This window comes from Pyrus communis, chromosome 14 (assembly GCF_963583255.1).
Source record: "Pyrus communis chromosome 14, drPyrComm1.1, whole genome shotgun sequence".
NCBI classification, from domain to species: domain Eukaryota; kingdom Viridiplantae; phylum Streptophyta; class Magnoliopsida; order Rosales; family Rosaceae; genus Pyrus; species Pyrus communis.
This window is the reverse complement of record NC_084816.1, coordinates 25,002,021-25,027,839: the sequence shown is the minus strand read 5'-3', so window position 1 is coordinate 25,027,839 and position 25,819 is coordinate 25,002,021. Positions and strand designations below refer to the sequence as shown.

General features: G+C 40.4%; 2 protein-coding genes and 1 pseudogene across 5 annotated transcripts; all 3 read right to left on the bottom strand.

Moving 5' to 3' along the window:
• Nucleotides 1-836: 836 nt before the first annotated feature.
• On the bottom strand, nt 837-5,847 carry LOC137716368 (histone-lysine N-methyltransferase EZA1-like). Of its 4 annotated transcripts, none has more exons than XM_068455812.1 (15): nt 5,565-5,847; nt 5,250-5,411; nt 4,354-4,438; nt 4,148-4,273; nt 4,011-4,058; nt 3,860-3,928; nt 3,015-3,511; nt 2,771-2,924; nt 2,418-2,638; nt 2,214-2,345; nt 2,002-2,089; nt 1,856-1,903; nt 1,638-1,766; nt 1,448-1,524; nt 837-1,339 (listed from the first exon to the last, which is right to left on the bottom strand). In XM_068455812.1, exons 2-15 carry the CDS (start codon nt 5,399-5,401, stop codon nt 1,147-1,149), a joined length of 2,019 nt encoding a protein of 672 aa, XP_068311913.1. In that variant the 5' UTR covers nt 5,402-5,411; nt 5,565-5,847; the 3' UTR covers nt 837-1,146. The 4 variants fall into 4 exon arrangements, with proteins under 4 accessions (XP_068311913.1, XP_068311910.1, XP_068311911.1 ...); XM_068455809.1 differs by having other exon boundaries at nt 5,250-5,416; nt 5,565-5,706; XM_068455811.1 differs by having other exon boundaries at nt 1,199-1,382; nt 1,447-1,524; nt 5,250-5,416; nt 5,565-5,706.
• Nucleotides 5,543-9,415, bottom strand: LOC137714676 (uncharacterized). Its single transcript, XM_068453827.1, has 3 exons — nt 7,724-9,415; nt 6,055-6,156; nt 5,543-5,845 (listed from the first exon to the last, which is right to left on the bottom strand). Exons 1-3 carry the CDS (start codon nt 9,413-9,415, stop codon nt 5,543-5,545), a joined length of 2,097 nt encoding a protein of 698 aa, XP_068309928.1.
• Nucleotides 9,416-11,251: 1,836 nt separating this feature from the next.
• On the bottom strand, nt 11,252-12,800 carry LOC137714675 (uncharacterized; annotated as a pseudogene).
• Nucleotides 12,801-25,819: the final 13,019 nt, after the last annotated feature.

Here is a 25,819-nt window from a genome sequence, read left to right as displayed (position 1 = left end):
AATCGATGCAATTGATCGTGCTTCATCAAGGTGGAGAGGAGCTGATATTTTGGTATTTGACACTGGACATTGGTGGAATGATCACAAAACTAATGCTGGGTCAGTCTAGTCACAGAATTTGTGCAAGTGATACATGCTATAGTTAATTAACTTGAATTTCTTCAACCGCAATATCCTGACCTTAATTTGGAGCTTGCAGGATGAATTTCTACCAGGAAGGTGGCAAAATCCATCCACACCTTGATGTTTCCACAGCACTCAGAAAAGCTATGATGACCTGGGGGTCATGGGTTGATAAAAACATCAATCCACATAAAACCCGAGTTTTCTTTCGAAGTTTATCACCCACGCATTTCAGGTTAACTTGCATTTGCTCCTGTCTTCGATCATGCTGCCTGCACATATAAACTTCATATAACTAGTTGCATCGCAGAGTGTTTAATTTGTAATTCTTCATTGAACAGGGGAGGTCAATGGAATACAGGCGGGAGCTGTACAGAAGCTACTGAACCCCTCCTCGAACTTTCGCGAATTGAAGACGAGAGAAACATAATTGCAGAGCAGGTCGTTAAGCAGATGAAGACTCGTGTGACTTTGTTGAACGTAACTGGCTTGTCAGAATATAGAATAGATGGTCATCCATCTGTCTATGGCAATTCTTATTCTTCAGGGGTTCAGGATTGCAGCCATTGGTGTCTTCCTGGCATACCTGATATGTGGAATGAATTGCTGTATTTTCATTTGCTGCAGTAACTCACACTGCAAACCGCTGTCTGTTTATCAAGTTCATTCAATAAGTTCAGAATCTTATCAAAATATAAAATAAATCAATTCAACCCTTTTTTCATCTCGAGAAATGTTTTACATAGAATTTCTGGTTATTACCATCACAACATGCCTCTCTGCGATAGCATTCTCAAACACAAACTACAATACCGAACTGCTAGAAGAATTCAAACTTATTCTCTATAAATCCATAACAAATAAAATTTAAAAAAAAAAAAAAAAAAAAACCCTTATTTCCAATACAGCCACCTAGAAGGACAATTCTTGTCCTGGATGTTGTCATGGATAAAACCCTCCAGAGTCGAGCTATGCACCACACTTTGATACTTATGTACATCTCCATCCATGCTAACTATCCATTCAAAGGGCTTGGTGCTTTTTCGCTCTGCCTCTGGAGACAGATGAATCGTCCCTCTTAGAACCCTCCGGTTTTTGAGCCCATACAGGCGCTGCCTCTGAAAGATAACAATAATCGTAGAAGAGCTCCTCACCGGCATCAATATGCTCCTTGGCAAATATGCCAACTCGATGATCACCCGCAACCAGCATTACCCATACACAAACATGTATTAGCACACACCCGCTACCAGCATTACCTATACACAAACATGTATCACCATTATAAATATCAAACAAGAGAATTACAGAATACTTAATTACCTTTGCATGGCAGTTAGGATTTGATGAGTGGTTTGCAAATTTAAGCTTGTCTCCCTTTCGGTAAGCATCTAGGACATACTGCAGTAAACAGGTGTAAAGCCAGTGTGAAGCTATATCCTAAAGGTATCACATATTTGCGAAGAAAATTGAAATGCAAATGTAAAAGTGGTCAATCATTAATTTTCCCTTGCCTGTTCATTCAAGTCGAAAAGGAATGATGAGTTTACACGATCATAAATCTTCCCCCGCTTGTCTGCTTCCTGATGCGAGATGATTTCACCATTATATTCTCCAAGATAATCATTCTTGTTTACGGGGTTCTGAAATCACATGGTTTAATATGGTGAGAAAAGAAAAATCAACTTCAAGTTATAGGATGCCACATACAAAAACATCGAAATATTCCAACCTTAAAGAAGGCTCCCCAACCAGCAACATCAGACTTGCTCAGGAGAGTCTGAAGAAAAAAAAGAAAGTGTATGCAATCATAAATCATAAAGTAAATTATGCAGTCCACAGAAGTGATTTATTAACTAAATACTAGGAATGGCTCACCCTCTGTTGTTGTCTTAGAAGAAGCCTCATGTTACCACACTGACACTCTCCCTGTTTCGGTGGCTCGCCTAGTGAACCATCCCCACAACTGCAAAAAGTTTATATATTTGAATTAAAAAATCACCACTAAAGAAATAACAAACTCTCTATGATGAACACTCTGTGCATGATTCAAACAGCTCGATCAGCTGGTCCATCATGGAGCTCATTACCTAACCCAACAATGACGACAGACATCTGGGTCACATTCGCGCCCAGCAGCAAAGCATGGGCACTGCCGACTTCTACACTGACTCTTTGCACAGTGACATCCCCTGAACCTATTTTTGCAACTCTTTGAGCACCTAAAATTGAAAGAGTTAATCACTGGTTCTGTGCATTTCATTCAGTTTACTTTTAGGATAAGTCAGACATACCCACAGTATTTTTCACAGCAGGTTCCATTACTCATACAAGAACATTCCTTTCCACACATAGACTGGCATCCACATGGCGTATACAGTTTAAGTGAATCGTTTTTGCCATCAGCAATCCTTTTCCACATTGTTGGGTGCCCAGCAGACTTCCAAGAATACTTCAGCCTCCGTGCTTTACCCCTTCTACGAAGTAACCGTGGCTTTAACGACATCTCTTGTTCCTAGTACGAGTACAATAAAATTAACCTTTTTTAACCACAGAGAGAGAGAGAGAGAGAGAGAGAGAGAGAGAGAGAGAGACAGAGAGAGATAAGTAAAAAAAGAAACAGGGAGGATAAGTTCTATGATGCTACTGTCTGATCCAAATCAGCTTTCACATTGTCTTCCATAAATGACGATGGTCCAACCACAGATCTGTTAGGCATTGAAGATCCAGAATTATGCATGTAACTAGACACCTCCATACACGTCCTCAATCCAGAGAGTAAGTTCCTCGCTATGAGGCAACTGCAGAACGCAAGTTACCAATTAAGTACAAAGATACGGAATGGTGTAATGAAGATCCGTGTAAGGCATTTCGAATTAAAAAATATGTACCTGTTTCTCCCAAATATCTGTAGTCCCTTCATGTATAAATCTTTCTCCACTGGTTTCCACTCAGAGTTGCTACACATCCGCTCAACTTGTCCACGTGTAGAATTGGATGTTTGCCTCAGTTCAGGCACTTCGGTTACATCTCTTGGTTCACCTCTGGAAATGTGAACCCGAACTGGGATAGGTTCACTAGTTGCAGTTACCAAATCCAAAGCATCTAATCTCTTTTGTTTCTTAGAAGAACCGCGGAAATCATCGGGTACTATAGTTAGGTCCTTTGCCACTTTATCTGTATGCTTCATAACCTTGCGCTTCCCTGTATTTTCATTGTGCATCTTCAGGATGTGAGAACACTGAATGGTTTCTGAAGTTGCAGGCACAGCATCTCCAGGAATGCTTCTTTCGTTGTGTGTGAGGTCTGTATAGCCATGAGAACTTGGTCGCTCGGCACTAATGGATGATCCTGGAACACTTTCTCTCTCTGATGTTACTATACTCAACTGCAAGAAGGAAAAAAATATGGAGTGTACAAAACATAATTGTCATGATAAATATGCCCTATAGTCCATCAGGAGAAAAGAAAAAAGAAAAGTTCAGTGAGCCTCAGATTTGACCAAAAGAATAAAAACAAAAACGTAGTCAGGCCCCGAAGTGAGATTTCGGCATTAAACTTAATTCACCACCAAAACTCTAGAGGGTTAAAAATTTTAACTGTACAAGTTCATGATAAGAAAACCTATCAGATTAACAGTGTCTTACTATTAAATTCAAGGAGAACGAAAGAAACTAATTTAACTAAATAGGCTCAAGTAGTAACAGAACATTAATAAAGAAAGGAAATTCCATACCCTGAGGTAACATCGATCACCGCAAGGTTCCTGGTTCTCGTCATGACCGGACCACTGCAACTTTTCACTCTGAAAAAGAAAGAATACCACAATAGACATAAATTAATGGAGTTCAAGCAAGCTGGCACATATAAGCAACACTGCTGCTTACAGGATAGATTAAAGGTTGAGAGCATCCATGCAAACGACAATCAAACACCTGTTAGATAGAATCAGTTGAGAGTTATATCAGAAAATGCAAAACCAGTAATTTCATTTAACAATTCAAGCAAGATGACACCCGCATACCAAGCAACGGCGACAGAAAAGGTTATCGAAAGAATCTAAGGCGGCACTAAGACTCTTATCAAGAGAAATGCACCCATCGGGTTCACGTTTCTCGCGGTTCCTTTCCTTGATTGTGTTATAACGGTCCTGCAAGTGTAGAATTCCACAAAATTTAGGCACCAAAATCCTCTCAAACAACAATGTGAACACACGTTAATGCCAGCTACCAGGATTTCCAAAATGGGGACTCCAATAAACTCCCTCACAACTTCCACTACTTCCTCGCCTAGGCCATGCTCCTGAAAGGCCATCCTACAAATTCAATACGAAAAATTAAAAACCTTCATTTATTCCTATGAAAAAATTGGACTACGCAAGTTCATAAGCAGCCATAGTTGATGTTGTAAGATCCCACATTGCCCGGGGGAGGGGAGGTGATGTGCTTTATATGTACATGGCCACCTCCCTATAGAAAGACGCATTTTGGGTGGAAACCCAAGAACAAATCCGTGAGGGCATGACCCAAAGCGGACAATATCTTGCTATGCAGACTGGGATGTGACAATTTGGTATTAGAGCCACTTCCCGGCTGGAAGTGTGCCGACAAGGGCGTCGGGTCCCTAAGGGGGGTGGATTGTAAGATCCCACATCGCCCGGGGGAGGGGAGGTGATGTGCCTTATATGTACATGCCCACCTCCCTCTAGTAAGACGCGTTTTGGTTGGAAACCCAAGAACAAATCCGTGAGGACGTGACCCAAAGCGGACAATATCTTGCTATGCGGACTGGGATGTGACAGATGTGATTCTCTAAAAGTTGATGTAATTCTCTAAAAATCTAACATCTCATTTGAACTTACAACAGAATTCGATCTTCGCCCCAGAAAACCCAAAGCGGGCAATATCTTGCTATGCGGACTGGGATGTGACAGATGTGATTCTCTAAAAGTTGATGTAATTCTCTAAAAATCTAACATCTCATTTGAACTTACAACAGAATTCGATCTTCACCCGCAGAAAACCCAAAGCGGGCAATATCTTGCTAAGCAGACTGGGATGTGACAGATGTGATTCTCTAAAAGTTAATGTAATTCTCTAAAAATCTAACATCTCATTTGAACTTACAACAGAATTCGATCTTCGCCCGCAGAAAATTCATGTTTTACTTTTTCGGGTTCTTCTGCCTCATCATCACTGCCACTGTAGACAAGAGCTTCACTGCCATCTTCATCGTAGTAAATACGCCTCCTCCCAACTACTGATTGGTCTTCAGCCATTCTTTGATTTCTGTGCTGTGAAAGAAAAATTTGAGATGGGAGAAACACAACAGCAACAATTTTCACATTAACAACATAAGAAAGCAGGGACAAAAACATATACAAAAATCTACAATTTGCGTTATGTCACAAGTCCAAATTCTAAACAAACGGGTAATCAAACCTGTCCAAGAATATCCAAGTTGTATAAGGCGGTATCTTGTCAACAAGTGGGAGCTTGGTACTTGATGAGAATAACACCTCTTGATTCTCAATCCAGTTTTTCTCACCATATCCCTGCGCAAATCCACTGATTTTGCAGAGAGGCTGTTCAATTCTTGAAGAAAACAATTTAAAGCTCCCATTTTGCTCTGATGACGAAGCATTCAAATTCGCTCTTGATGTCTCCGATATAATTTTTGAAACATAACCTTCTACCTTCTCCCTGTTCTTCTCAATTTTTTCCTGAAATGTATAACAAATGTATGCCAAAACTTACTTTTACTGAAAGTGAAATCATTACGGTTATACGTTTCCAGATAATCTAGCAAACAGCTTCTACCGGAACTCGGATTCTGATTCTCCTCAATTCAACTCCTCCTAAACTCAATTCTTAAACAATTCTGATTACGGATTAATAAACAAGGCATTGAAATGTATGTGAAAAAACTTACTTTTACTGATATCACTCTCTCTGCTTGAATTTGCAACTTGAGCTGGTGCATCTTCTGCTCCAAGCTTCCGACGCCATCACTCCGATCTTCTCCATGGAATTTCTGCCCATTTAAATCACAGAGTACACACAATTTCGTGAATTCAATATCAAACACAATCAGATTCCATTTTCTGTTTGGCCGCAGAGAAAATGTGCAACTACTGTACAAGAAGCTACGACTTCTAATCACACAAAGTTTTGAAATTTCATTGCTTTGACATCAAAAATGCAATCTGGATATCCGAAGATAAATTCTCATCCCTGTTTGATCACAACAATTACAATTCTGATAAAAATTAAAAAAAAAAGCATCGAAATTTTGTTTTTAACAGGAAAAAAAAGAAAGCACGAACCAAAATCGCGAGAAGAAACAGAGAATTCAGGGATCGATGAGGTGAGAGAGTTTAGAGAGAGAGAGAGAGTGAGACTGACTGTGAGTTCAGTTACAGAGTCTGCTGTGTACCTGCGCGACTCAACAAAGAAATGACTAAGAAAATGAAGGTAATAAACCATTTTGTGCCTGACACGTGTAACGATTGCTGATGTGGCATACACGCCTGAGGTTTTGTGATGTGGCCTACGTGTCCGAAAGATGACGTGGCCTACATGCCGAAGCCGCGATTATTGTGTGCGTCAGATATATATAACTTACGTTTCATGTGTGTAAAATTTGACATGAACGAAAGACTAGTACATGCGTTGGAAAATTAATGATGTGTTTAATTACGCTTTGAAGGAAAAAATATTGTATGTGTCGATTTTACTATTTTCTCTTCTTCTATTAATTCTTTTAACAAACAATATGATAATTTAAAATTCACACATACTATTTCAAGACTTAATAATGTGAAATTCAAAATTGATAGATAGTAAGCATAGATTTTGTACCCCATAATTAGGGGATTAGTGATTGGCCCACATACTTAGGACTATATCCTCTTCTTTTATTGGTTGGAATTAGGGTTCTCTACCCCATTAGAAACCCTCGTACATTTCCAAATTTGGATAAATTCAAGCACTAATGAGAATTCAAAACGGACATAATTTGATGTTTATATTTTCTATGTTCGTCATTTTGCTATGGTTAAAATTATGTCATTGCGCTTTCTCTCCGATGCAACTAATTTTAAATTTATAAGAAATAAATTAATTTAAATTCGAATATTGTTTGATTAAAATGAGGACGCTTTGGATAGAAAATACAAGATCAACACAACAATCATATATTACAACAATCATATATTACATTGTTTTCAACTCTAAAAAATACTCTTTCTCCTCCCTCTCTCAACGAAGAGACGCAAGTTTGATATTTCTACGCTACAAGGGTACCTCTCATAAGGAGTGAGACTAAATATAGAGAGACTTCTACACTTTTGTGAGAAGTGTCGTATGGATGACTTGATCGGTATGTACCAAAATCCAAGTTTTTCTTCTCAAGTGAACTTCCAAGCCGAAAGTGAATGGATTGGGGTTCCTTTCCACCCTGCAATAAGACATTTCCCATTCCAATCAAGTGTGCAAGGAGGGCTTCCAAACTTTTTAGCCACCAAACTAGCTTGGTACAAAGCTGCATTACTTAAGTTGATTTCCACCATTCTAAACCTTGCAAAGAAGGCTCTCCACACCTCCATCGTCACGCTTCTCACAACCCTTTCACTCCCCTCCGCCACCACAATGTTTCGTATTCCCTCATGTAACAACCCCTCCATCAGCACTCTGTCCTTCTCCTGCTTCATGCAAGCCTCAAGGCAGTCGAAAAATGCGCTGTAATAAAACAGTGCGTCGATGAATCGGTTCACAAATGACGGTGAATTGTGGTTCGCCTCCACCTCAATCACCACCATTACACAAGGGCTGAGATTTCTCATCACCCTCATCAGATTTTCCAAGCAACTTGGCCTTGAAATCATCGTCCTTAGTATTAGAGGTGCGTAAACCACCACAGCTTCGTAATCCTCAACATCAAACAATTGGTCCTTGACATCTTCCATGTCTGCCACAATCACTGCCTTGAATTGAAAGGGTAAATTCAAGGCCTTTGCGACGCTTGCCAGCCTCCTTCCTGTCTCCTTGATCTTCTGCTTGCCTGTCACTCCCACTGCGGTTATTGTAAGGAGCTCAATGTGGCACTCCTCACGCCCTGCAAGCACTTCCATCAGCCCTGTCCATTGCACTCCGCTTCTGATTTCGAGATCAATCAAATGAACGTTGCTTTCCAAGGCTACGTTTTCGAGTATTACTTGGATTCCTGGGTGCTGCATTACTGAATGAAAGGGGGTATCTTGGTAGAATGCAAGAAATGTAAGGTTTGTGCTTAGTCCATTACTATAAGTAGATATTTCATTCCCCTTATACATGCCGTTCCCCGTTTCCTTTTCGATCCTCTTGCGAAGTGCCTCGGCGAAATAGAAAACAACCCTCTGGACAGGGTTGACTTTGAAGGAGGCAGCAAATTCGCAATGAAGAAGCAGGCGGTTTGCGCGCTCGAATTGTTGGTAGCCTACCTTCTCTGCTGCAGCTAAAAGGACGTGAGCAAGCTCCACATCTTTCGTTTCTTCTTCAGATAGACCCGAAAGCGCGTAACCAAACGGGTGCAAAGGCATGAAAAAATCGCCATATCCTTGATTAGAGAATTGCACATACCTTGCTCCGGCAACCCTCATGATCTCCTCGGTTGACAATTTTTGTTGGATCGAAAACAAGGAGGCTTCAGCTTCATTGCATCTGTTGCTTAATCTGTCTCCCCTCAGATTCTTGAACGCACTGCCGTAGTTGTTTAGGAGCTCCAACACAGCTAAGGAAGACTGATGGGGCATTTGCTTGTTGGTTTCCGCAATGTCTGATTCTCCTATTTGGCTGTACGTGGGCTCATTCGTCGCGTCCTGGATTGGTTGCGTGGATGGGAAGGCAGAGTCAAAGGTGAAATTATCCCAATCGGAGTAATTTGACTTGGATGGTTGTTGGTAATGTTGATTTTGTTGTTGGTAGTGGCGGTGGTCGTGATCTTTGGAAACATGAGCTCGTGCTTTCTCGGACTTGAAGCTGGGACGTTGGAGATCATGTTCGGAACAACCTGTATGGAAACTGAAATTATCCAACATCAAATCACTTGCCTTGGATTGTTGTTGATCTTTGGACAAATGAGATAACTTTTCCATCTCTCCCAGCCCTAATTCTTCTATCCCAAACAAATGGTCTGGCTTCCCTTTGAGCTCCTGATCTTCCTTCTCATAATCTTCAAGCTGGGGAGTCAAACCACCGCCGCCGCCGAGGACTCCAAAATCAAAGGGTGTGAAGGAGAAGAATGCATTCGCCATGCCGGATTATATATGAACAAACAAATTCACCAAATATATTCTCAGAGCTCAAGTGAACCTCAAGTGAGACAGTAGGATTATGCGGATTCGTATCGATGAATATATCTATATCAGTTTGTATGTTTGGTTGATAACAACGATCACAGGCATGAGTAATAAGGCACAGTTTAAGGCGAGGAATGCAACCACGACAGTGACATAATTCCGATATTGTCAACAAAGCCAGCAGCCATGAAATGCCAAAAACTTGTCCAAATAAAAACCATTTAATCCTCTATTTGAGCTAAAAATTAAACAAACGTCGTTGCTAGTTATCATATTTAATCAAAATATTCTGCGCAAAATTACAAGGTCGATTAAACGATGGGATTAATTAAAGGAAGAAGATGTGGACTGGCTTGGATGAGTACAGAGAGTTAAAAGACGAGAAATTTTTAGTTGTGACAGGAATATGGATGGTACGTTATGTGTTTTTATGCAAGTGGTGAAAATTTTTAATTTTTAAGTTATTAACCTTTTAACACAAATAACCCACAATTTATATAAGGACACATGATGTACCACATCGTGTGACGATAACACTGAAAAATCTCTCTTAAAAGACAAACTCAGAAACATGAAGATATATACCATTTAACTTGAGAAGATACCATTTAGCTTGACCATATATACGGTACTTCTCGTAGTCTCAACTTAATGCACCAATTTTTTTTTTACATTATAAAGAGGCCAATAACAAGATACCAACTATGTTGATCTTCATTATCTGATTGATATAATATATAATGCACGTCTTGCCAAGAATAATACAATTAAATAATTAAGATACAGTTGTACGATGGCTATAAAAATAAGGTACAAGTTCATCCAAAGAAAAGAAAAATGAAATTACAATTTTGGAACAGCCATCCAACAATACAAAATTAAGTATGAAACGAAGTGAAGGGATCTGTATCTTAAATGGTTCAGAAAATTTATTCATACACTTGAGGTTTTGTGTTCGATAGTCAATTAATCAGATGAGTTTGTGAGATTTAGACCTTGTTGTCTTGACGACCATGATCTTCTCCGCAATCGTTACAAAGTTTGGCTTCTGTCCTTCTACATAACAAAACCATGGAAAACCACATAAGACCCTTTACCACCCTAACCGTACCAATTGATAGAGATTTTACCACATATGCAACCGGGTTAAAAACTCTTATATTACTTGCAAGAAAGACAAGGTTGTTGTAGTATAAACGGTTCTCGCAAGGTCGTTCTCCACAGGAATTATTAAATAATTCGAAACAAACTAAATTTCAATTAATTACTGTAAAGCAGAAAGTTGAGATGATTGGTTTTATAACCTACTTAAATTAAAACGAATTCAATTAATAAAAATAAACTAATATGCAATATTAAAGATGAAAGGAAAATAAAATTGTTTTGGAAAAATCAAATTAAGAAAACACTAGGGTTTCACCATCACCTAGCAATCCTATGTATTTTTATCAATTACTTATGATCTATACATGCCACTTTGAAGGTTAGGTTTTCCTAGTTTATATTCTATTTGGAACCTCCAACATAGAACGTATATCTAACATGCAACCCGTCCGGACGTTCGGATCAAATCTGAACATGAGAGACTCATTATGCTTTATGAAAACCCTTTGAAAAACCATGCAACCCTTAAGATGTGGTGTTCATCTTAAGTGAAATTACAATTATTAATCACAAGAAGCCAACATCAATTTCAGGGAACCTTCCGACCAAAATTGCATCAAATTACTTTTCTAAAGATCCTAATGGTGATCAGGCATTAAGACAATTAGATAGTTTTAATTACGGTGATCAATAATTCAAGGTATGCCTGCAATCAATCATAAGCAATTAAATAAAAATCACATATTCATGCTAAGGCTTACGGTTTCACCCTAGCAAAAGGAATTGTTACGCATATTCATAATTGAAATCATAGAACATATTATTAATAATAAAAGGAATGAAAACACCTTAAGGTAGAAAATCTCCAAGAACCCTAGCCAAGTTCTTTGTCTCCCCAAAGTTGCATAAAAGAAAAGCCTCCCCCAAAATAAGAACGGCCAAGCCCTTTTAATGTCTCCCTCAAGCTAACACACAAACCCTAACCCTCAAGTATTTTATTCCCACTAAGAAACTAAATAATAATAACGTAAAGTAGAAAATAAATTCCTAATTAACCTAGGAAAAACTGCACAAAAACTGTTCAGCCACGTTTTAGCCTCAAATCTCCTCCAAATCCGGCCCAAGATAGCTTGTTTTAAAGATAAGAACATTCTGAACACATCTCCAGAAGGCCATAAACCCATCTGATGTCATCTTGGGCTCCAAAAACGCAATTCAAGCCCAACATGTCACTATTCCAGCACTGCGCATGGCTCCTTTATTTTATTGCCAGAAAATCATCGCTTGATAGAAAAAGCTGATATTTTGACAGGATCAAGCTAAGTGACTCACGAACGTCCTCCAATTGGAATTACTCCAAAATTCGTCAATTTGACCATGTTTTTCTCCAGAGGAAGTCGAAAATCCTGTATTGGAAATATAATTCAAAGTATCAAAATTCTTCCAAATTATTAACCAAAATATACTAAGAATAGGGTTAAATATATAATATAAAATATACTCATCACCAATAGCCACAGTGAGGTAATATAGCCACCAACCAACAAAGTCAGCCACTCCTAAGCCTATTGCTAGCTCTCTTTTAGCTATAGCCACAACAACCAAAGACTCAACCTCGTCACTCAACCTCCACCACCACAAACAACCAAAGTCGGCAGCTATTGCCACCCTCTCAACCCACTTTTCCTCTCTAGCGCCACCAAAAATCGTGTCATCCATCACTGGCATCACCACAACCCTACACTAATGAAGCATTGTCTCATGCAACCCTAGGAAAAATATTGCTTTGCTCGACAAACATATTTTGCCATCAACAACACCGCCAAAAGTAGCGCGCCCATCTACCTCAGCGGCGATGCTACCTTTGATTCCCAAACCGACGCAGACTTGCAATGTGCACAGGAATATCCAAGCAGTGTTCAAACGGGGACGGAAAATGGGACTCGGGAACTTGGTTATGATGATGATTTTTCCTGTTATGCAGTGGATAAAGGCGGCAATGGTGACGATGGAAACAAGAAGATAGAGAAAAGGAGTAGCAGCATAGAGGAAGAGTGGGGAAGCTTAAGCTAAAGAGACAGTTGGCGCAAGATAGCCTGGATAGGAGGAGGAATGAGAGGGGAAGCAATAAACTGAGGAGGGTGAGTGTGAGAATATGGAAAGGTTGTTTTAGGAAGATAGTCGAATTGATCAAGAGCTTCTTAGCACTTTGTTCCGAATTGTACTGCCGACCCATTTTTTGTTGTAAACCCAAAATTAAAGCGATCGATCTATCTTTCTTCTTGTCTAGAAAATGATCAATATAATGTAAAAGGCTTTGGGTTAAGCGATATACCTGATAAAGGTTGTGTGGCCTTGGAATAAAGACGGTAGGCTTGTGTGGCCTTGGAGTCAAGATAGGGGCTACTCTGTTAAGAGTGGTTATTGGTGGGTTATGGATCATAATATGCTTGATATGACACGCCCCAACCCCGATATTCCCCGAATACCAGGATAGGTACGTGCTGGCCGACATCTGAGGGTGACGAAAACCATTTATTGAGTGTAAATGCTGAAAACAAGGGGTAAATAAGGTTTATAAATATAAAAGAATAATTAATATGCAAATAAGGATCGTGTTCAGAGCACATCTCTAATCTAGAACGTTAAAAGAAAATAATATAAAATTGAATGAAACAAAGGAGTGGGTCCTACACCACGAGGACTCGAAGATGCCGATGCGGAAGTGCCTGAACGTCGGGATTGTATGCCTCGATTCTAAGTCCTGAAGGGGGCGCAAAACAAACATGAGTGGACTAAGTTGATAAATATATAATAAAACAGTTATCAACATACTAACCCCCAGGTTTTATGAAAACACATATATAATTATAAACATAGGTTTTCCGAAACCTAGCATGTCGTGCAATGTCTCAAATCATAATTCGCATAAAATAATAAACACTAGTGAATGTCCGATACAACTCTCGAGGCCCCATGCCGGCTCCCCGTCTCTGAGCAGACAGTCAGAGGAAAATACACTTCAGGCCCCATGCCGGCTCCCCGTCTCTGAACAGACAGTCAGAGGAAAACACACTCCAGGCCCTATGCCAACACCAAACCGTCGCCCGGGACGGACCGGATCTATCTCTACGTCCCGTAGCGGAAAGGACCACTAGGTAAGTACAAAACCAGTGAACATACATATATTGAAAATCAACTTCATAGTATAAAGTCATCCATCATTTATATTATAAAGAGGTGTTCTAAACATGTTCTAAATATCATATCGTCATCTATCAGATATTCTATAAGAACATGGGTTATAGGAAAAATAGTAATAATTCAAACTAGCCTCAGTAAGCATGTTATCTCGTAAAACGTTTCATAAAATATAATCATCAAATCATGTTTTTCATGTATGCATTTCTACTATCAAAACATGCATTTTTAGAAGGGGTCCACTCACAGTACTTCGCCGTCGAAAAGCCTCGCCATCTAGCGAAGAAGGAAACGCCACAGATAATTGCCCCTAAGCACATAAATGGTACATTTAGTCAAACTCTACTCAAAAGATTGAATTTGGGAAAACGGACATCCGAAACGGGTTCAAGACGTCGAAATTAGCCTAGGAGGGGTCCCGCACGAAAACCCAAAAAGTCAACGGTCAAAGTCAACGTTGACCGTTGACCGGTCAAAGTCAAAGTCAACGCTGACGGTTGACCGGGTCAACGGTCAGACCGGGTCCGGGTCCGGGTCAATAGGTCAAACGGGTTTGGGCTTGGATCCGGATTGGGTTAAAGGGTTTGGACTTGGGTTGGATCTGGGTTTGGGTCTAATAGGTTTAGGGTTAACGGGCCGAAGGCCCTAAAAGAAACGGCCCAAAGGCCTTTAAATTAACAAAATCAAAATAAAATAAATAAAAAGGATGGGTTGGGCTGCCCATGGTTTTGGGCTTAGCAGGAAAGGCCCAAAGGCCTTGGGTGTTCGCCAGAAAACTGGGAAATGTCTCCGAGGTGGTTTCTTCGTGGTTTGACGTCCAAAACACAACCACGCGGTTAGAAAAGAGCTATAGGTGTTGGCATGGGTGTGTGTGTGTGTGTGTGTTCTGCTCGGAGGGAGGGAGAGAAAGACAAAGAGAAAGAAAGAGATAAGAGAGATTGAGAGAGAAGAAAGAGATGAGAGGCTCGGGGGGACAGAATCAGGGGTTGGGCCCCTTGGGCTCACCAATTAAGATTCAAAAACAATTTTAAAAAGGAAAGTATCCCCTAAACTTAGTGAAAATACAAAAATACCCATTTTCTTACGTAAATCCCGGGACGAGTTGTTACATGATATCACCTCTTCATCCCACACTTTGCACCAGATTGACCCAATGGTCTGGAAGCTAATTTGGAAGCTCAAGATGGTCCCAAAAATTAACAACTTCCTCTGGAGAGCTGTCTCAAATTGTATTCCTACAAAGCTGAATTTAATTCGTCGCCACATTATTCCGGATCCAATATGCCCTTTTTGTCAGGAATATAAGGAGTCCATTGAACACATTTTGCTTCTTTGCCCTTGGGTTCATTATGTTTGGTTTGGCTCTAATGTTGGTTATTGTCCCAATGGAGAAGCTATCACTACTTTCGATCAATGGTTACAGACAATGGATCAGAGGCAATATGCTACATCTTCACATAAGACATGCTTACTGGTACAAATTGGAGTTATTTGTTGGGAGATTTGGAAAGAGAGGAGCCATGCTTGCTTTAACCATACCCGTCCAAATCCTATTAGTGTGATTACCAAAAGCAAGCTTTTGTTTGGTGATATTTCTGCAAGGGTGTCTTTCCTACGCTATGCCTCCTCATTTGAATCACCACAACCTTCCCTCAATTGGTCCGCTCCCGCATCTTTTTTTTATAAAGTGAATGTGGACGGGGCTTGGACCACTTCTTTCCATACTGGGGTTGGAATTATTATTCGTGATTCAATGGGTTTGATGGTAGGAGGAGAAGCAAAGTTTTTATTACGTTCTACCATCGAAGAGATTGAAGCGGAGGCTGTTTTGGCAGGAATGTTGTTGGCTTGGGAATATCAACTACAACAAGTCATTATTGAGAGCGACTCAAAATCAGTTATCAATGTTATCATTAATTGTCATTACAAAGGATCATGGCGCATTTTCCCGATAATTGTCGCCATTCACCGCTTAGCTACTCACTTCTCCAATATCCGATGGAGATGGACTTCACGATCCTTGAATCAAGAAACTCATTTTGCTGCTAAACTGGCCAACTCGAGGGTGAGCACTTGTAGATGGGCGACAATGCCCCCTCACTCTTTGGTGATGGTTCTTTTAAGCGACGGCTTACCGTGCCCTCTTATTACGGATGATTGAGGCCGGTGGACATCCTCCACCATCCTCTCCTTTTGGTTGCCTTTTATGGCTTTTGGCAGTACCTCCTTTTCTATCTGGGTTTCTTGTATTCCTTGTATGCTAAGGTTGTACTTTTCATCTCCCTGCTGGGAGTGGAGCTTTTGCATTTGTGGCTCCTCTGTTTTACTCTTTCTTGTTAATGAAGTCCTGCTTTACCCAAAAAAAAAAAAAAAAAAAAAAAAAAAAGATAAATTGTTCACAATTATTGGTTGCCAACAAGAATATGAAGTGGTTGCCACGCCCAAGTACAGTTGACTTCTAATCATGGTGTTATATATATATATATGTTGTAGCCTAGTTTATCTGACAAGGTTAGGGTGGCCGGTGGCAAGGAGAAGAGAGAGAAATAGAGATGTGTTTGTAGAATTGTAGGGGAATGTGTGTTGTTATCCCTCCTACATTGTGCCTTTATTTATAGTAATAAAAAGAGAGAAGATATTCCTTCTTCCCTAAGTAATACAAGTTGTAATAGGAAAGGATAACTAAAATCAAATCTATTCTAGGATTTACATAATCACACTTAAACCATGAATGTTTACAACACTCCCCCTTGAGTGTCCTTGGATCAAACCTAAATTGCGGGTTCGTGGATGCACGTGTGAAGATTTGAGGATACGGCACATCCCTATTCATCCACGATGTCCTAAACGATCATGCCAAAGTGTAATTTCATGCGCGGTCCCAGTAGTAGGGTCGGCCACATAATGGCATTCAATGGGGCGTATTGTCGTAATATACAGACCACTCGGGATACGCTCCATCTTCTCTAGAATACACTTCTGGCCATATTCGTAGGAAGTTATGCATAGAAATTCAACTCCGTCTTCTACGTAGGCTTCAACGTGGTAATTTTTATCTCTAATGTCTTAGAAACTTAACAACGTTCTTCCGGAACGTGGAGAATAGAGTGCCTCAACATTGGTCAAGATTGTACCATTGGACAACATTGTACGTGCCTTACCGTATCCTTCAATCAGGTTGGATGGGCCTGAGAGAGTTGTCAGAGGTGCATATCCTGAGTGGTTTGTATAAACTTTTATAAAAACAAATATCAATTCAAAATAATTTTATTTATTCAAGGATGGTAATTAATTAAAACTTAATATCCAAAAACAAATCACCAACGAATAATCCAAACATAAAGGAAAATTGTTCAAAAATCAACCAAAAAACAATGAGGGGTTCGGCCACTAGGTGGAATTCGGCCCCATTGTCTTATTTCAACTAAAAAATAAGTCTATGTCTAAGATTCTAATCTTCCATAGGGGTGGTATCCTCTTGAAAGTAAGAAACCTTCATCTTTGTAGTCTCCGGTTCGTCTACTTGCATGAAGTTTGATTCAAACTTCTTACAACGAGAATGATATTCATCTACAACCTTCTTGGGAGCTCGGCAAACATGAGACCAATGGTCCTTTGAACCACAGTGATAGCACATATCTGCATCCATGGTTTCAGGTGCTTTGCTTTTATTCTTGAAGTTCGGGGCCCTGGGAAAGAGGTTTGGGCGCTTCTGGGCTTTGTTTCCTTCCTTGGATGGGCCTTGACTTTGTTGACCTTGGTGGGATGGCTTTTGGCCTTCCCTACCATGCCTTTTTTAGCGTTTTGGGCGTTGGTTGGTGTTATAATGTGCTTCAGGCACATCAGTCGCCTCAGTAGGTCGAGCTTGATGATTCTTCATCAACAGTTGGTTCTGATTTTCAGCATGAAGTAAAACAGAGATCAAATCCGAGAAATTAGTGAACTACAAAGCTCTATATTGTTGCTACATGACAATATTAGAAGCAGAGAAGGTCGAATAGGTATTCTCCAAGAGATCCTCTTCAGTCAAAGTTTCATTGCAAAACTTGAGAAGTGATCGGATTCGACAAACCTTAGAATTATATTCATTCACAGACTTAAAGTCTTGGAAGCGCAAGTGCTACTAGTCGTGTCTTACTTTAGGCAAGAATATGTCATTTTTTATCAAAACGATCAGCCAAAGCGACCCATATTGCATATGGATCCTCCTCAGCAAGATACTCAGTTTGCAAGGTGTCATGGATATGTCTTTGATTGAAGATCATAGCAGTGGCTTTTTCAGCTTCACCAACAAGGTTGTCCGTCTCTTCTTCAATAACAGGATGCAAGTTCTTGGTAGTGAGGTGGAGCTTCACATCTTGGACCCACTTGAGGTAGTTCCTTCGAGAGACCTCTAAAGCGGTAAAGTCGAGTTTGTTCAATTCGACATGTTCCTATCACAAAATAGATGGACAAGATATGGCTAGTGTAATGGAGAAAAATCAATCATTCACATAGAAATAGAACATACAGGTTCTAATAGACATTTATTGGTTTAATTTTGCATGAAAAAATTCATGTTTTCAAACAAGGCATGTTTAAGAAACTTCAGGTTTCAAAATAATTATGAACTTCAGGTCTATATATTCCTGCAGGCAAACACAAATATATACACAGAAAAATGCAAAATAGAAATTTTAGGTCTACAATTATAATTGAATTTAATTATTTGGACTTCAGGGCAAATTAAAGTGTGGGTGAAAAAATATAAACCCAAATTATTTAAAAAATATTAAATAATCTAAGCTCGAGGTCCAAAAACTTGGACCAAAGCCCACGGGTAGGTTAAGTAATTGTGGTATGTGTGCCCTAGGCCCAAAAATTGGGCAGGATGTCTCGGGTGGGGCTGCAGGCCCACGGGGAGAGGAAAAACAGGGGGCTGCAAAAAGGCAAGCCCTAAAAAAAAAACATGGGCCGCTTCAGGCGAGCCCAAGAATTTTTCATTTTTTTCATTTTTTTTCACGAGCCTAGCTTAGGGCACCAGGCCCAGATAAGAGGTCTAGGAAAAATGGACTGCAAGTGTAAGCCCAAGGAAAATAGGAGCCCAACAGGGGCTCAGATTGGCTGTAAGCAGGACATGGGAACACCGTGGCCTTAAGAAGGTCGATGTTTTGGGCCGAGGAAAGCAAACGTAACAGCAAGCCCAATGGGCAATGCAGGCCGAGGAACCGAGACACCCCAACAACGTTGGGTGTCGAAACTGAACCGGGGGAACACCGACATCATTTTTTGCGACTGTCCTCGGGGGTCATGGCACGGCAAAGCATGTGGTTCAACTGGGAACCCAAATTGTAGACGGAAACTTAGGTTTTAAAGTCGGGGGTCTGAGAAACGGTGTGGGTTTGAAGAATCAGTCGGTGTTCATCGGATTTTTGAGAAAAACCCATCGTCTCTGACGATGGCGAGGTCCCAATCTGATATACCCCAAGTCAATACCTAGCTACAACCTTGACTGTGTGGTAATGGTGGGTACTGAGGAAAGGAATTGCACAACAAGAAGAAGGGAAATTCTAGTTGTTTTCATATATGCTTTCAAATACACTAGCTGAGGCTTTTAAACCATAAGCCAGCCATTACATTCGCGTGAGTGCCATCTGGCATAGCAGACAACTTAATTAAAACTAAGACCCACAATTAACAAGACTATTAGAATCTAGTCCTTACTCAATTACAATCTGACCCCATTATTTAACTATTATTTCATAATGATCCAAGGATTCACTAATAGGCCAAATGCAAGATCATAACATCACTCCCTTCTTCGAGAAAACCTTGTCCACAAGGTTAAAGAGAGAAAGCAGGGAATCGAGCTTAGAAGTCTTCAAAGTCCTCCCATGTTGCAGAACTGGCATCTCGATCTTGCCACTGAACAAGCAATTAAACTTAGGCATAATTACCCTTCTTATACATGCGCCTAGCAAGAATGGAGGCAGGAACCAACTGCTGAAGACCATCTTCTGTAACTTGGGGCAACGGGTTGTTGGCTACCACATTCGGACCTAAGTGCTTCTTAAGACTGCTGACATGGAAAACAGGGTGAACTTTAGAAATTGCTGGAAGTTCAAGTTTGTAAGCCACATCACCTACTCGGCTGAGAACCTTATAAGGACCATAGAACCTGGGTAACAGTTTGTGATAACTGTGTGCAGCCAATGATTAGAGTTAATAATGAATAAGCTTCAGATAAACCATTTCGCCAACTTCAAAACTCTGTTCCAATCTCTTTTAATTAGCTTGTGACTTCATCCTTGTCTGAGCTAATTCAAGGTTCATTTTCAAAATCTCCAAAACCTTGTCTCTCTCAACCAAACATTGTTCCATAAAAGCTAACTTTGTAGAACCAGATTCATACGGTGGGAAATAGCCATACACTAATTTGAAGGGTGTGAACTTAGAAGAAGTATGGTAGGAGGTATTGAAACACCATTCGGCCCATGACAACCATTGCACCCATTTTTTAGGTTGGCCCCCAACAAAGTAGCGCAGGTAGGTTTCCAAACATTGGTTCATAACTCAGTTTAACCGTCAGTTTGAGGATGGTAGCCCGAATTCATACACAACTTAGCATTTTGCAGTTTGAATAATTCATTCCAGAAGGCACTTAAGAAGATGGGATCGCGGTCACTTACTATAGAGTTGGGCATGCCATGGAGTTTGAAAATATGCTCAAGAAAGAGCTGTGCTACACTAGCCGCTGTATATGGATGTGCCACAGGAACGAAATAGCTGTATTTGGACAGCCGATTAACCAGCACCATGATAATAGTCTTACCCTTGCAATTAGGAAGTCCGACGATGAAGTCCATGCTTATATCAGCCCAAATTCGCTTAGGAATTGGAAGTGGCCTTAATTTTCCAGGAGGTGCCACTGTTTCATACTTATGTTGTTGGCAGATGTAACACTCAGAGACAAAGAGTTTGACATCATTTTTCATACTCGGCCAATAAAAGTCCTTCTTAAGTTTGTGGTAAGTTTTAATCACACCTTGATGACCTGCAGCAGGTATGGAATGATAAGCTTCTACAAGCTTAGTGCGCCAATGAGAGTGCGCCAAGGAGAGGAATGGCTTAACAATATTCGTGCCTTATATCGTAAAAACCCATTCTTGAAAGAGTAATGAGAAGATGTAGAGGTGGTGGCATTAGTCTCCTGTGCTTGGAAATACTCTTTAGCTTTACTCTGAATCCAAGAATCCTGCTCATTATATTGTCGAAGTTCATCAAACCAACCAAAATGAGGATATGATATTGCTGCATATTCAGGAAGAAGAGGAGAGTCGTGTACATGAAAGAGAACATCAGCAACATGGTTGTCACTGCCACTACGAAACTGGATATCATAATTATAGCTGAGAAGCTTAGAAACCCATTTTTGTTGGAAATGAGTATTGGCTTTCTGAATCAAGAAGTATTTGAGGCTGCAATGATCAGTTTTAATGGTGAAATGTCTGCCTTATAAGTAGGTATGCCATTTCTTCACGGCATAAACTATGGCAATAAGCTCCCGTTCATAGGTTAAGAGAGATTGATTTTTTGGACCAAGTGCTTGACTGGTAAAGGCAAGAGGTTTTCCCCCTTGTTGTAAAATGGCTCCAATGCCATTACCTGAGGCATCACACTCTAGTTCGAAAGGATTGGAGAAGTCAGGTAAGGCTAAAACTAGTGGGGATGTCATAATGTCTTTGAGCTGATTGAAAGTTGTTGTAGCTTCTTGAGTCCAGTGGAAATTGTCCTTCTTGGTCAATTGATATAAAGGATGGCAAATCTGACCATATATAGCAGTGAATTTGCGATAATATCCCATGAGACCCAAAAAACCCCCTCAATTCTTTAAGAGTCTTAGGAACCGGCCAATCATGGATGGCTTGTAATTTGGAAGGATCTACAGCTACCCCTTCTCGAGACACGATATGGCCTAAGTACTTAACACACTGTTGACTAAAAAAGCACTTGGATTTCTTAAGGAACAAGTTATGTTGTTGTAAGATTTGGAAAACAGCCAACAAATGAGACATGTGTGTAGACATCGAAATTTCAGTAAAACAAATGTTCACCAATGCATTAAAGTTTTGACGTGTCAAGGCATACATGGCATACGCCACGTGTTGTACAAATTGTACACATGGCGTGTGACTCAACAAAATAGGAAGAAATACCCTTGAAGGATTAAACAAGTTTTTCTTCTCATTTTGGGCAATGACAAGGCAAGTACATTTCAATCCATTGAGGATCAAAACAAGTTTTTCTTCTCATGTTGGGCAATGACAAGGTAAGCACACTTCAATCCATTACGGATCAAAGAAAGTTTTTCTCATTTGGGCAATGACAAAGCATACACATTTCAAGTTTAAAATGGTATTAAGTGGGAAATTAGGCCATAAGTTACACCACTTCAATTTCAATATTGCATTAAGTGGGAAATTAGGCCATAAGTTACACCACTTCAATTTCAATATTGCATTAAGTGGGAAAATTAGGCAATGGTGCTTGGAAAGGAAAAAAATATTTTGTGGTGGTGATTCATTCTCAAAGCCTATAAATAGGCTTCTCCATCAAGGTATCAAGCATCAAGGAATTCACAAATACATTTCTCTACTCCCAAATTGGAAGAGAATTCCCCAAATCCTTGAAGCTTTGAAACTCCAAAGCTCTCAAGCATCCAAATTCCCAAGAATTCCGAAGGATCAAGAAAGCACTCTTCGTTCTTCGTCAAATCCTCCTTCAAGATCAAGCCCCAACGGCCCTTGAAGAACTCCCACCAACTCAAGATTAAGCCCCGACGGCCCCTTGAAGAAAGTGTTCATCCGTTCATCAACTGTTCATCCTAAGATCAAGCCCCAACGGCCCCTTGGATCAACAGCACAAACAAATCCACACATCCAATCATTCTTCAAGATTAAGCCCAAAAGCCCTTGAAGATCCGCTCATCCATCAACCTTCAAGATCAAGCCTAAAAGCCCTTGAAGAAATCCACACAACCATTATTCAAGATCAAGCCCCGACGGCCCTTGAAGAAAGTGTTCATCGTTCATCCTAAGATCAAGCCCCAACGGCCCTTTGGATCAACAACCTCAACAAATCCACACATCCAATCGTTCTTCAAGATTAAGCCCAAAAGCCCTTGAAGATCCGCTCATCCATCAACCTTCAAGATCAAGCCCAAAAGCCCTTGAAGAAATCCACACAACCATTATTCAAGATCAAGCCCCGACGGCCCTTGAAGAAAGTGTTCATCCGTTCATCAACTGTTCATCCTTAGATCAAGCCCCGACGGCCCTTGGATCAACAAATCTACATCTTACGGAGATAGAATCAGAGGACCAAATTTGAGAGAGATCGTAACCCCAAAATCATAAACACAAAAATATTATTTTGTACACGTTTATTCTGGTTTCTTGTTTCAAGGAATCTTTCGTGTTCACAATGTGATCCTCCCAAGAGTGGCTGTAGATGAGGATATCATCAAAAAAATACCAATACACACTTCCTTAAGGAAGGTCGAAAAATGTCTTTCATGAGTTGTTGAAATGTTGTCGGGGCATTAGTAAGCCCAAAAGGCATTACCAATAACTCGTAATGGCCTGCATGAGTTTTGAACGCTGTTTTTTCAACATCTTCAGGTTTCATCAAGATTTGGTGATAACCGAAGCGAAGATCTAACTTTGAAAAATAGGTGGCACCACAAAGTTCATCCAAGAGATCATCAATCAGAGGAATTGGATATTTGTCTTTGACAGTGAGAGCATTAAGCTCCCTATAATTAATACAAATATGCCAAGTGCCCTCTTTCTTCCGGACAAGAAGTACGGGAAAGGAAAAATGACTATGACTGTGTCGGATAAAGCCGGCATCCAATAAATCTTTGACAACTCGTTCAATCTCATTCTTCGCAAGAAGCCTATAATGATAGGGTCGTATATTAGGTGGTTTGGCACTGGGCAGCAATGTAATATGGTGATCATGTGAGCGGGAGGGTGGAAGTTGAGATGGCAGCACAAAGAGGGACTCAAAGTCGGCCAATAGTTTGTTTAGTTGGGTAAATTGAGCTGGGGACAACTCAAAATCACTAACAAGCACCGGTGGTGTCTCCATAGAATACAACAAAAGGCCTAAGTTGGAATTAGCAACTTCTTTCTCAAGATGCTGTAAGGAGACTTCTTGGATAATAGACAGTGAAGTCGCCGAATGAAACAATTTGTATTGCTGATTGTTCTTCGTGAATTCCAGAGTCAAGTGGTGGAAATCCCATAATACAAGGCTAATGGAAGAGAGCCATCAAACCCCCAGGACTAAATCACAACCCCCGAGAGGCAATGAATACAAGTCAACAGTGCAATCATAACCCCCTAAGGACAATGCGTTGGACCTCCAACAACCTGAACTTTTGACCTTACCACCATCGGCAATCATGACCTCGAATGTCTTAGTAGGATGAAGTGATTGGCCCTATCGTTTTAACAATCGAGTGTCAATAAAGTTATGTGTGCTGCCGGAGTCTAACAGAATCTTCACAGAATGACCATGGAGAGTGCCCTACACTTTCATAGTTTGAGCCTTTGGAGTGGCGGTGGTCCCATAGAATGCACGCTTACTAAGTTCCATGTGATGAACTTCAGGAGGTGAGTCCGAGGTGAACTCATCAAACTCCTCTTGGTTAGTAACATCGAGCATAAGCAATTGCTTCAACCCACATTTATGACCCGAAACCCATTTGTCAATGCAAAACCAACATTCGCCTTTGTCCCGTTTTAATTGAATTTCAGCTAGAGAAAGCTTCTTAACAGGTTAATTTTGGACTCTGTAGTGTTGGGTTGGTGTTTAGGGACTTTGGGTGATGGTTTAGTGATGCCGCCTTTGAGCTCCTGAAACTTAGTATCTAACTGAACCTCTATGGCAATAGCATCATGAACAGAATGAGGCTTCAACATTTTCACATCATACTTTAATTCCCATTTAAGACCACCAAGGAAACAACTCTTTAACAAGAGTGGACCAACATCACAAGTACGATTAGCAAGTTTGCGAAATTCAGCTATATAATCACGTAGGATACCTGTTTGGCGAAGTTTGAAGAGTGCCTCAACACCATCTTCAAACTCGAAAGGACCAAACTCCTTACACAGGGCTTGAGTAAAGTCCCCTCAACAGGGAGTAGTAGTGGAACAATCCATCCATCTATACCATTGAAGAATCTCCCATTCGAGGTGGAATGAAGCTATGACCACGCGCTGAGAATCAGGAATGCCATACTAAACAAAAAATTGTTCAGCCTTATAGATTCAGGCTAACAAATCATCACCATCGCCAAATCGGGGAAATTCGATGCGCGGAGACCACGATGGCTTGACCGTAACATTGCCTGAGGTGACTGGACTGTGCGGAGACTGGATTCAGTCTATGTCAGGAGGTGGAGGAAGATCGATGAAAGGAGGAGCAGAACCCTCGCCGTTGCCGCGAACGGCTTGCTCACGACAAAATTGCTTGAAATACATAGGCAATCGAGTTTCAAAGGCATGATCAATGGCTTCAGCGAACTGAGTGGGAAGGTTGACTAAGGTGTTTTCGATGGCGGTAACACGAGATTCCATGGCGGAGATGTGGGTCGTGGTGGTGGGACGGGGCATATACAGAAGGGATACCAGAATCGGATGATGATACCAATGATATAACCCAAGCCAATACCTAGCTACAACCTTGACTGTGTGTTAATGATGGGTACTGAGGAAAGGAATTGCACAACAAGAAGAAGGGAAATTCTAATTTTTTCATATATGCTTTCAAATCCACTAGCTGAAGCTTTTAAACCACAAGCCAGCCATTACATTCGCGTGAATGCTATCTGGAATAATAGACAACTCAATTAAAACTAAGACCCACAATTAACAAGACTATTAGAATCTAGTCTTTACTCTATTACAATCTGACCTCATTATTTAACTATTATTTCATAGTGATCTAAGGATTCATTAATAGGCCAAATGCAAGATCACAACTATAGGTGTGATTATCGAGGAA